General features: G+C 46.0%; 1 protein-coding gene across 2 annotated transcripts in view; it reads right to left on the reverse strand.

Annotated features, from left to right (window-relative positions):
- Nucleotides 1-8,940, reverse strand: part of RUBCN (rubicon autophagy regulator) — a 71,657-nt gene extending 62,717 nt beyond the window's left edge. For both annotated transcript variants that reach the window (XM_087725040.1, XM_087725039.1), the window contains exons 1-3: nucleotides 8,777-8,940; nucleotides 1,347-1,500; nucleotides 537-620 (exon numbers count right to left, since the gene is read on the reverse strand). In XM_087725040.1, the coding sequence (XP_087581166.1) occupies nucleotides 537-620; nucleotides 1,347-1,500; nucleotides 8,777-8,805 (267 nt within the window). In that variant the 5' untranslated portion in view covers nucleotides 8,806-8,940. The remainder of the gene's footprint in view (nucleotides 1-536; nucleotides 621-1,346; nucleotides 1,501-8,776) is intronic.
- Between the last annotated feature and the right edge of the window lie 3,780 nt (nucleotides 8,941-12,720).

Below are 12,720 nucleotides of genomic sequence, written 5' to 3' on the forward strand. Positions count from 1 at the left end.
AGAAAGAGAAGGAAGGAAGGCAGGGAGGAAGATGGTAGGAGGGAAGGAAGGAAGGGAGGAAGAAATAGAAAGAGGGAGGAAGGGAGGGAGGGAGATGGTAGGAAGGAAGGATGGATGATGGGAGGGAGGGAGGAAGGAGGAGGAGGAGGGAGAAGAAAGAAAGGGAAGAAAGGAAGGAAACAAAGAAAGAAAGAGAAGGAAGGAAAAAGGACGGAGAAGGGAGGGAGAAGAAAGAAAGGAAAGAAAGAAAGTAAGAAAGAGAAGGAAGGCAGGGAGGAAGATGGTAGGAGGGAAGGAAGGAAGAAATAGAAAGACAGAAGAAGGAAGGAAGGAAGGGAGGAAGGGAGGAGAAATCTCCTAACAGTGAGAACAATTAATCCACGGAAAAACCATTCTCTCCAGCAGTTAATTCAATCTTAATCAATCAATCTTTCCCACCCCCAACAAAGCCACTTCGGTGTTCTCCCACTTCGGTTGCTCCTCCTGGGCCCCTCCCGGATTTCCCTCTCCGAATTCCCGGGGGGGGGGGCGCTCACCTTGTCCACGTGATGGGCCGCCTGGGGGCTCAGCCAATACACATCCTTCACAAACTGCCAGTAGTCCGTCTTCTGGCAATGCACCTGGGGGTGGGTGGGGGAGAGAAACTGAGGTCAAATTCTTCCCCTTGGTAGCGCTGAGGCCTCCCACTCGCGGCCGAAACCCAAACCAGGCGGGGGGGGGGGGGGGGGAAGAGGAAGAGAACCAGCAGCTTCACAGCTGCTGAATATAAACGAGAAAAAAGCATGTGATCCCCTTTTCTGTTCAGGACTCAAACCATGTGGTCCTGTCCACCATTAAAACCATCTTTCCAAGCAGCCTCCATGTCTCCAGTGTCTTTTCCCCCACTTGGAGCTCAACCCAAGAAGGACATTTCTTTCATCACCACCTCACAGGGTTGTTGTTGTTGTTGTGGGGAAAACAGGAGGAGGAAGGCATGTTAGAGCCGAGGTGGCGCAGTGGTTAAATGCAGCACTGCAGGCTACCGCTAGATCAGCAGTTCAGCGGTTCAAATCTCACCGGCTCAGGGTTGACTCATCCTTCCATCCTTCCGAGGTGGGTAAAATGAGGACCCAGATTGTTGGGGGCAATATGCTGACTCTGTAAACCGCTTAGAGAGGGCTGAAAGCCCTACGAAGCGGTATATAAGTCTACTGCTATTGCTATTGCTATTAGATATGTTTGCCACCTCGAGTTATTTGTAAAAATAATACAGGCGGGACTCAAACAATCAAACAAACACTTCCTAAAACAAAATCCGGTTTCCTTTCCTGCCCCCAAAGCACAGCCTCCCACTAAGAGAGCCCTACCTTGTCTAGGATGAGGCCGTGATAGAGGATGCTGTGCATGTCCCTGCAGAGCCGCTCCAAGCCACCATATTTAGACCAGACGTTGGGGTGATTGATGGAGACCAAGCCTTCCACCGTAGTCTTCAGGTCCCCCAACAACGTCCAATGTTCTCTCCTGAAACACAGAGACAAGTCTCAGCAAGCCCAGGCGGGATATTATCCCCTTAGGAAAGCAATCCAGCAAACAGAACCCACTGCAATGGAACAAGGTCGTACGTTCCCATTTCGCAGCTACTAAGATTGTTGGTCGAGCAGGGACAAAAACAGCCCGAGGAAATGATTGAAGCCTGGGAAAGGGGCCCTTGATCATTCAACAGAAATGCTGATGTATCATCAGGTAATCCTCAATATACAATAGTTCATCTAGTGACAACAGCGCTGAAAAAAATGACTTACGACTATTTTTCACACTTAGACAATACAATAGCAGAGCTGGAAGGGACCTTGGAGGTCTTCTAGTCCAACCCCCTGCCTAGGCAGGAAACCCTATACCGTTCCAGACAAATGGCTATCCAACATCTTCTTAAAGACTTCCAGCGTTGGGGCATCCACAACTTCTGGAGGCAATTTCTGTTCCACTGATTCATTGTTCTCACTCTCAGGAAATTTCTTCTCAGTTCTAAGTTGCTTCTCTCCTTGGTTAGTTTCCACCCATTGCTTCTTGTTCTACCCTCAGATGCCTTGGAGAATAGTTTGACTCCCTCTTCTTTGTGGCAACCCCTGAGATATTGGAAGACAGCTATCGTGCCTCCCCTGGTCCTTCTTTTCATTAAACTAGACATTCCCAGTTCCTGCAACCGTTCTTCATATGTTTTAGCCTCCAGTCCCCTAATCCTCTTGGTTGCTCTTCTCTGCACTCTTTCCAGAGGCTCCACATCTTTTCTACATCGTGGCGACCAAAACTGGATGCCGTATTCCAAGTGTGGCCTTACCAAAGCCTTACAAGGTGGTATTAAGACTTCAGTTGATCTTGATTCTCTCCCTCTGTTGATGCAGCCTAGAACTGTGTTGGCTTTTTTGGCAGCTGCTGCACACGGCTGGCTCCTATTTAAATGGTTCTCCACTAGGACTCCAAGATCCCCCTCACAGTTACTACTATTGAGCAAGGTACCATCTATGCTGTACCTGTGCATTTCGTTTTTCTTGCCTAAATGTAGAACCTGACTCTTTTCACCATTGAATTTCATTTTATTAGATAGTGCCCAATGTTCAAATTTGTCAAGATCCTTCTGTATCTTGAGCCTGTCTTCTTAAGCCTTATGACCATTGCAGGATCCCCATGTGATCAAAATTTAGACCCTGGGGCACTGCAACCCCCATAAATTTGAGTCAGCCAAGCACCCACATTTTGATCACATGACCGTGGGGATACTACCAGGAATCGTAAGAGTAAAAAAGGGTGATAAACCACATTTTTTCAGTGCTGTTGTAACTTTGAGCTGTCACTTAATGGACTGGTGTAAGTTGAGGACTATCTATACATCCTGACACTCACAATCAGCAGTGAATTCAACCTAATTACAATCTTGACTTGCAACCATTCATTTACCGACCGTTTGAAGTTATGACGACACTGAAAACAGTCACTTATAACCATGTTCCACACTTACGACTGTTGTAGCATCCTATTCTATTCTGATGGATTGATGGACACCCGCTGTTTTAAAGCCTCCAACTATCCTGATAGCATCCGACTCTGAATATGTCAAAAAAAAAACACTAATGCAAATTATTTTATCTGCAGAAAACAATCCAAAGTGATCCGCCGGATCGACCTCTCCTCGGTAAAATCTGGAATTGTGCAGGATGAAATCCACCCAATAGTTCCGCAATATTTATCTCTTTTAAGAGAAGGCTTTAAGCTCTAAAAATAAAACATTTTTTTTTCACTACCAAGACACCCTTCCCCTTTCTTCAGGTCATTTAAGAAGGCTGAGTCAAGAGGATTTCCTAGAAGGCAGAAGTACAATTCGTACTCAACTTGCAAAAAGTTTGTTTAGTGAATATCCAAAGACACATCCAGAGAGCTGAAGAAGCTTCTTGGAGGAGAAGCGAAACGTCTTCAAAAGAAAACCAGAAAGTCCAGTTGCCTCTTGGGGGGAAAAAAAATCACCTTTGGGCTAATTATCACCTGGATGACACTATAATACAGTGTTTCCCAACCTTGGCCGCTTGAAGATGTCTGGACTTCAACTCCCAGAATTCCCCAGCCAGCTGGCTGGGGAATTCTGGGAGTTGAAGTCCAGACATCTTCAAGCGGCCAAGGTTGGGAAACACTGCACTAATACGGAGATATTTCACAAGAAGAGTACTTAATTCCTCTGCTCACAATAAAATACCTGATGCCACCAGGCGTGAAATTTTAGGCCTGGACAACCTGGAACTTCACCAACTAAGGTTTGAGCTAAGCTTAGGACACAAAATTGTCTGCTATAACGTCCTACCTGTCAACGACATCTTCAGCTTAAACCGCAATAACACACGGGCAAACAATAGATGCAAACTCAAGGGAAACGGCTCCAAATTCGATTGCAGAAAATACGACTTCAGCCACAGAGTGGTCGATGCCTAGAATGCTCTACCTGGTTCGGTTGTTAGTTCCTCCTACCCTCTCTCCTTCTCTTTCTCTCGCTTCTACCCTCCTTAACCTCTTCCTTCTTTCCTCCTCGCCTTCCCTTCCCTTCCTCCTACTCCTACTTCCTCCTCCCCATATCTTCAATCTTAAAACTGTCTACCATGGACCTCACACTTTTCCAGGTCGTGGTTGTCCCAAAGGGAGCTGGACTTTCTGGTTTTTCTTTGAAAAGGTTTCACTTCTTATCCAAGAAGCTTCTTCAGTTGGTGAGAACGGAAGAGAGAGAATCGAAGGAGTTTCTTGGATGAGAAGCGAAACCTCTTCAAAGAAAAAAAACAGAAAATCCGGTTGCCTCTTGGGGGGAAAAAAACAACCTTTGGGAGATCCTGAATCTGCATTTCTAGAGTGCAGAGAAGAGCAAGAAAGAGGATTAGGGGACTGGAGACTAAAACATACGAAGAACGGTTGCAGGAACTGGGTATGTCTAGTTTAATGAAAAGAAGGACCAGGGGAGACAGGATAGCATCTTCCAATATCTCAGGGGCTGCCACAAAGAAGAGGGAGTCATTCTCTTCTCCAAAGCCCCAACACTGGAAGTTTTTAAGAAGATGTTGGATAGCCATTTGTCTGAAACGGTACAGAGTTTCCTGCCTAGGCAGGGGGTTGGACTAGAAGACCTCCAAGGTCCCTTCCAACTCTGCTATTGTATTGTATTGTAATTTAATGAAAAGAAGGACCAGGGGAGACATGATAGCAGCCTTCCAATCTCTCAGGGGCTGCCACAAAGAAGAGGGAGTCAAGCTATTCTCCAAGGCACCTGAGGACAGAACAAGAAGCAATGGGTGGAAACTAATCCAGGAGAGAAGCAACTTAGAACTGAGGAGAAATTTCCTGACAGTGAGAACAATTAGCCAGTGGAACAGAATTTGCCTCCAGAAGTTGTGAATGCCCCAACACTGGAAGCCTTTAAGAAGATGTTGGATACCCATTTGTCTGAAACAATATAGGGGGTTGGACTAGAAGACCTCCAAGGTCCCTTCCAACTCTGCTATTTTATTGTATTGCATTTGCAAAAGGGGGGGGGGGAGAGACTTAGTGGCTGGGCCACACCTGCAAGATTGTGCGTTTCGTTTCTGTGTGTTCGTGTTTCCTGGTTACCAGAAAGGCTTGAAGGACATGGACTTTAAACCCAGAGTTGTCCCCGGGGAAGAGATTCCTGTCGAATGCCCAGAATCATACGTGGCAGAATGGACATATTATGGGTGGATATATTACTGGCTATAGGTCTGTGATGGCAAACCGATGGCACGCAGAGCTCCTTCTGTGGGCACGCAAGCCATCGGGCCAGCTCAGTTCCACTCTGCATATGGGAGTGGGATGCATGCACGGGGGGCGGGGATGCTCAAATTGCATTTTTGGGGTTTCGCACGCACATTTGGCCCTCGGCACCAAAAAAAGTTAGCCATCACTTCTACAATGACCCTAAACTGATGGGAGAGGACGGAGGTTTCTCCAACCCGTCTGGGATATTGGAAGACTGCTATCATGTCTCCCCTAGTCCTTATTTTCATTAAACTAGACAGACTCAATCCCTCCAACTGTTAACAGAATAACAGAGTTGGAGGGGACCTTGGAGGTCTTCTAGTCCAGCCCCCTGCTCAAGCAGGAGAGCCTATACCGTTTCACACAAGTGACTGTCCAGTGTCTTCTTAATTATCTCCAGTGATGAAGCACCCACAACTTTTGGTGGCCAGCTGTTCCAGTGGTTAATTGTTCTCCCTGTCAGGAAATTCCTCCTTAATTCCCGGTTGCTTCTCTCCTGGATTAGTTTCCACCCATTGTTTCTTCTTCTGCCTTCAGGCGCTTTGGAAAACAGGCCGAGCCCCTCATCTTAGACGTTTGAACGTTGTCCTGGTGTCACTCCATCAAATGAAACAGCCACTGAGTGAGAAATGGTAGTTTCGGTCGCTAAACGAATAGTTGTAACGTCAGCTGAGGATTGCCCATATTGGTCTGAGAATTTGTTGTGAGAAATGCCGCACCGCTTGGGACGCACTGCCTCATCCGAGCACATTGAAGATTTTGGCTGCTTTGGAGGCCAAAGGGTTTAATCTGCTGCTGTTTCCAGTAGCGCATGTCGTGCCATGGCATTCAGATGCAAATTAGAAAATGGGTGTGTTATTTACACACAGACGTATGATTAATCCAGCCTCCAGAATAACAAAGGATCTACTGCCAACCAATCTTCGTTCCTTCCCTACCTACCATTATCCTTCTTTCCTTCCTACCTACCAATTATCCTTCCTTCCTACCTTCCTTCCTTTCGTACGTACCTGCCATTATCCATCCTTCCTTCTTACCTATTATCCATCCTTCCTTCCTTCCATCATTCCTTCCTTCCTTTCATACCTATCTACCATTATCCTTCCTTCCTTTCTTCCATCCTTCCTTTCCTACCTACCTACCATTATCCTTCCTTCCTTCTTACCTGCCATTATCCATCCTTCCTTCCTTCCATCATTCCTTCCTTCCTTTCCTACCTATCTACCATTATCCTTCCTCCCTTCCTTCCTTCCTTTCCTACCTACCTACCATTATCCTTCCTTCCTTCTTACCTACCATTATCCTTCCTTCCTTCCATCATTCCTTCCTTCCTTTCCTTCCTTCCTTCCATCCTTCCTTCCTTCCATCATTCCTTCCTTCCTTTCATACCTATCTACCATTATCCTTCCTCCCTTCCTTCCTTCCTTTCCTACCTACCTACCATTATCCTTCCTTCCTTCTTACCTGCCATTATCCATCCTTCCTTCTTACCTATCCATCCTTCCTTCCTTCCATCATTCCTTCCTTCCTTTCATACCTATCTACCATTATCCTTCCTCCCTTCCTTCCTTCCTTTCCTACCTACCTACCATTATCCTTCCTTCCTTCTTACCTACCATTATCCATCCTTCCTTCCATCCTTCCTTCCTTCCATCCTTCCTTCCTTCCTTTCATACCTATCTACCATTATCCTTCCTTCCTTCCTTCCTTCCTTCCATCCTTCCTTTCCTACCTACCTACCATTATCCTTCCTTCCTTCTTACCTGCCATTATCCATCCTTCCTTCTTACCTATCCATCCTTCCTTCCTTCCATCATTCCTTCCTTCCTTTCATACCTATCTACCATTATCCTTCCTCCCTTCCTTCCTTCCTTTCCTACCTACCTACCATTATCCTTCCTTCCTTCTTACCTACCATTATCCATCCTTCCTTCCTTCCATCCTTCCTTCCTTCCTTCCTTTCATACCTATCTACCATTATCCTACAATTAACCAATGGAACTACTTGCCACCAGAAGTTGTGAATGCTCCAACACTGGAAGTTTTTAAGAAGAGATTGGACACCCGTTTATCTGAAGTAGTTTAATGTTTTCTGCCTGAGCAGAGGGTTGGACTAGAAGACCTCCAGGGTCCCTTCCAGCCATACGACAGAACGATGGAATGATTCTATTCCCTTACAAATAAACATAACCACTATCTAACTCTCTCTATATATACATTCTTTCTACAAATCAATCATTTGTTTTCAAATAATAAACCTGAGAACCGTTCAAACGGGTTGCTTATAAGGACGCCTGCCTTGAACAGAGGGATGGACTAGAAGACCTCCAAGGTCCCTTCCTAACTCTGTTATTAATATAACACAACATTGTAATCCAAGGACTACCTGTAGAGAGAGTTAAATTCGCATTCATAACTGGATAGTCCTACTCTGTGTTTAATCTGTTGCCATGTCTCTTCCTTGCTAACAATTGTTATGGTGGAAGGCGTTTCATTTTTGCACAGTTACTGCTCAGAGCTGCAGGGATAGTCCTCAACTTACGACAGCATTTGGGACAGAAACTTGCACTATTAAGTGATGTGGTTCTTAAGTGAATCATGTGCAATCGTTAAGACAACCCTAAGTCCCTTTTGTTGATCGTGAGAAACACGGCCCTTAGTCCCTTTCATCGGTTGTAAGCGTGAAACACAACCCTGTCCATTTTGTTGGTTGTCAGTGAGAAACATGGCCCTAAGTTTCTTTCATCAGTTGTAAGCATGAAACACCATCACAAGTCCCTTGTGTTGGTCATAAGTGAGAAACACGGCCCTAAGTCCCTTTCATCTGTCGTAAGCATGAAACACCATCACAAGTCCATTTCATCGATCGTAAGCCTGAAACACGACTCTAAGCCCACTTCATTGGTCGTACGTGAGAAACACAGCCCTGTCATTTTCATTGAAACACCACCATAAGTCCCTTGCATTGGTCGTAAGTGGGAAACACGACCCTAAGCCCCTTTCATCGGTGGTAAGCATGAAACCTGGCTCTAAGTCCATTTTCTTGGCCGTAAGTGAGAAACATGACCGTAAGTCCCCTTTATCGGTCGTAAGCTCGAAACGCCACGCTAAGTCCCCTGTGTTAGTCATAAGTGAGAAACACGGCCCTAAGTCCCTCTCCTCGGTCGTAAGCACAAGACATCAACCTACGTCCCTTCCGTCGGTCGTACGCATGAAACACAGTCCTAAGTCCCTTTGGTCAGTGCCCGTTGCAACCTCGGACGGTCACTAAACGAGTGGTTGTAAGTCGAGGACTGCCTGTATTCTAGCCTCAAGGACCCCCCCCATGAGTTTACCCCTCCCTTGCCTCCCCCCATGACTGTAACCCCTCCCCCATGTCACCCCCCCATGAGTCCCCCTTCCCTTAGCCCCCCCCTTCCCCTTAGCCCCTCCCCCCCAAACTCAGCGACCCCGCCCCACGACTCCCCTCCCCCCACAACCGCGCAGCGCCCACCTGCGCTCCTCCTGCTCTCCGACCTCCATCCCCGGAGGCAGGGAGGCGTCTCTCAGGGACCCCCGCTCTCTCCGCCCGCCCGAGAGACACCCAGTCCGAGGCCTCCGCCCGCTGCCATCGCGGGAAGCCTCTGCCCGGCGCCGCCTCCCGTTTCCTCGCCCCGCCGCTCCGTCACCGCCAGGGACTACAACTCCCGGCATGCCCCGGGGCAGCTTCCGGCCCTCGCGCCACGCCTACTTCGGCCGCCGCCGCGCATGGGCCGGCGCGCATGCGTACGTCGCCTGGCTCGCGTTCGGAGGGACTTCAACACCCGATAGGCTTTGCCGGCTCTTCCGGTCTGGTTTTCTGCCCTTGACTGACCCGTGTATATAGTGGGAGGGGTTTTTGTGTGTTTGTGTGTGTGTGTGTGTGTGTGTTGGAAAGATGCAGATGTTTTGCACGTGAAAACATCTGCAAAGCTAACGTTTTATTGATCTATGTGGCATCTACAGACTGACATACAACACTAATAGAAAAAAGTTGAATTGGAGGAAATAAGAATTGGATAGGATTGCAATTCATGTAATGTAGTGCAATAATAGCAGTTAGACTTATCTACCGCTTCCTAGGGCTTTCAGCCCTCTCTAAGCGGTTTACAGAGTCAGCATATTGCCCCCAACAATCCGGGTCCTCATTTTACCCACCTCGGAAGGATGGAAGGCTGAGTCAACCCTGAGCCGGTGAGATTTGAACAGCCGAACTGCAGAACTGCAGTCAGCTGAAGTACCCTAATAAGAAACTAGGAGGAGGTGTGTTATGCGTGTTTGTTGCCTTGAGTTACAGGCAGTCCTCGACTTTTAACGACCACAACGAGCACAAAATTTAGGTTGCTAAGCGAGACAAGTGGCTTTTCACCCCATTTTACGACCTTTCTTGTCACCAATTAATCACAGCAGTTGTGAACTCAGCAAAATGTAAATGAATCTGGCTTCCCCATTAGCTTTGCTCGTCAGAAGGTTGCAAAGGGGGAATCACATAATCCCAGGACACTACAACCGTCATAAATATGAATCCATTGCCAAGAGGCTGGATTTTGATCTCATGACGACCCTGGGAGGGATGCTACAACAGTTGTAAGTGTGAACAACGGTCCTAACTCCCTTTTTAAAGTGATGTTGTAACTTTGAACTGTCACTAAATGGACTGTTGTAAATCGAGTTGTTGAAAGAAATGTCCTGGGTTCAGTGGGGGAAAAGACACTGGAGACATGGAGGCTGCTTGGAAAGATGGTTTATTGTTGGACAGGGCCACATGGCTTGAGCCCTGAACAGAAAAGGTGATCACATGCCTCAATGTTGGTGGAGAAGAAGAGAAGGGCTGAGGGAGGGGCTTGCTAGGCTTTTTATACCGTTCAGTCCCACCTCTCTGTTTCCTGTTCCTGTGTAAGAAATGTATTCTGATTGGTTGTCAGACTCCCATGGGGCCATGCAGGGGGCTACTCTCTAGGCTGTGATGAGTCCAGGTATAGATGAGTTCTCAGATGCCATGTGGAGAGTTGAGTAATATCCCTTCCTCCTACAGCTGCAGTGGAGAAGTCTTTATTATGTAAAGTGGGCTAGCCTGGCCTTCTCAATGGCCTATTGACAAAGTGTGGATGGGCAGGAAGCTACAGGCAACTATTCTGTCTTTTAAAGCATGTTTCTTTTCACATCCAGAGAAATATTCTGCCTTTTCAATATTTCCTAGGATATTTCATTTTTTCTGGGAGAGGGCTGGATGATAACTTCCCACAGAGTACTGCCTGTAATTGTAAAGAAATAAAGGCAGGATAAAAATGATCAGATTATTGGAAAATTCTGCAAACTGATAGTTGATTAACATTTCCCCAAAATTAGGAGAGCGGGGGAGATAAATGTTGCTTAAAGGGTGGAATTGTAAATGTTGGTTTAGTTGAAATTTTATATACATTTTTGGTTTTTTATAATTGGAGGTGCTTTGAATGCCATATGGGGAGAATGGCCAGCAATAAGAAAATAAAACATGTTTTTATGCTACTTCGGTTTCAAATCCAGCCAGCTGAGACTGACTTGAGTTATCTAAAAAGACACTTAACCCTTGGGAATAATTCAAGTAAACTCCTAATTAGATTCAAGGAGAAGTGAGGACATATTCAATTAAGTTTTGCTGTCTTGATCTTTTACAAGGCTGTTTTTATTATCTTGTGAGATGCTGGGAGTTGTATGATTGCAAGGTTTATTTTATTTATTGTTTATGTATGGGTTAATTTTATGGGATGCCTGTCTCGCTGTGGGGCTACTCCAGGGCATCTTACAACTGTTGGAAGGAAAATCTGTCCAGGTCAGTTCCAAGTTGGGAGAGAGAGAGAGAGACGCTGGAAAGAATGCAGAAGACGATTGGGAAGGAGATTTAATGATGAACAGAACCAACAACAGCATGTGGTTCTGAGGTTGAATGAGTGGATGGATATTTATAAGTTTCTGTGACGCAATTCCCATTGTGGCTTGATGAAAGATATGTCCTTCTGGGTTCCAAGTGGGGGAAAAGACACTGGAGACATGGAGGCTGCTTGGAAAGATGGTTTAATGGTGGACAGGACCACGTGGCTTGAGCCCTGAACAGAAAAGGTGATCACATGCTTCAATGTAGGTGGAGAAGAAGAGAAGGGGTTGAGGGAGGGGCTTGCTAGGCTTTTATAACCTGTTCAGTCCCACCTCTCTGTTTCCTCTTCCTGTGTAAGAAATGTATTCTGATTGGTTGTCAAGACTCCCATGGGGCCTTGCGGGGGCAACTCTATAGGCTGCGTTTTGAATCCAGGTTTGGTTGAGTTCTCAGATGCCATGTGGTCAGTTGAGCAAAGGGCCAATATTATCATGCTTTAATCCCATCCCCCCTGGAGCTGAAGTGGAGAAGTCTTTATTATGTAAAGTGGACTAGCTTGGCCTTCTTAATGGCCCATTAACAGTGGGGATGGGCAGGAAGCTACAGGCAACTATTCTGTCTTTTAAAACGTGTTTCTTTCTTTTCACACCCAGAGAAATATTCTGCCTTTTCAATATTTCCTAGGATATTTCATTTTTCTGGGAGAGGGCTGGGTGATAACTTCCCACAGGAGAGAATGGCATTCATCCTGGATTGGATCTTGAGTGCCGAGGAGCTGCTTCTAATCCTATCGCTCTACTTTTGTTAGCGGTCAAACTTTGCTGCAGGAAGTTTCAAAATATCCCGCCTTGAATGGATTTCTGCCTGCAGTATTTGCTTGGCTTATGAATAAAGCTATCTGGATACTTGCCTTCCCCTTTCAATGAGCTCTTTTAAGTGCTGGCATCTGCTGTAAGCTATTAAGAAAGACTTGGAAGCTGCTTTCTGCCTTTAGAAACTTGTTTCTCCACTTCTCCTTTATTCTGCCTTTTTTAAATACTTCCCAAAATGTTTCATTCTTCAAACGAGGGGTGGGTGGGCTTCCCACACAACAATAAAAAAGAAAGGAATGAAAAAAAAGAGTGCAAATGAAACAGGAGGAGGATAATTGCGCAGTAAAATAGACGATGAACAAGAAAGTGAAAATAGATCAATAGCAGCTGGGTGGCACAGAAATGTAATAATAAGGCATTTTTATTCTGCTCACTAGTCCCAGTGCGTCTCACGGACAGGTGTGTACATGGGAGTAACTCTCCACCCTCACCTTTGAAGTGTAAAAATAGCACACAAGGAAGAACTCACAGGAATGAGAGGGGAAGAACTGCCAGAGCAGGAACTGCTAAAAATTGAACAGCAGCTTTTAGAAAAGTGAACAATAAGCTATTCAAAGAACATTAAAAACCAGCTTTCGGTGCAAAGGATAAACTAGTCCTTTCCATTTCTGTTCTGATCTCCCAAATTAGGAAAAAAATCCAGCGCTTTGGGTTTTTCGTTCAGCATTAAGCATTTAGTTATCCTTCAGTGGT

Source organism: Thamnophis sirtalis, unplaced genomic scaffold, assembly GCF_051295495.1.
Source record: "Thamnophis sirtalis isolate CommonGarterSnake01/CBP01778 unplaced genomic scaffold, rThaSir2_p1.2 scaffold_11, whole genome shotgun sequence".
NCBI classification, from domain to species: domain Eukaryota; kingdom Metazoa; phylum Chordata; class Lepidosauria; order Squamata; family Natricidae; genus Thamnophis; species Thamnophis sirtalis.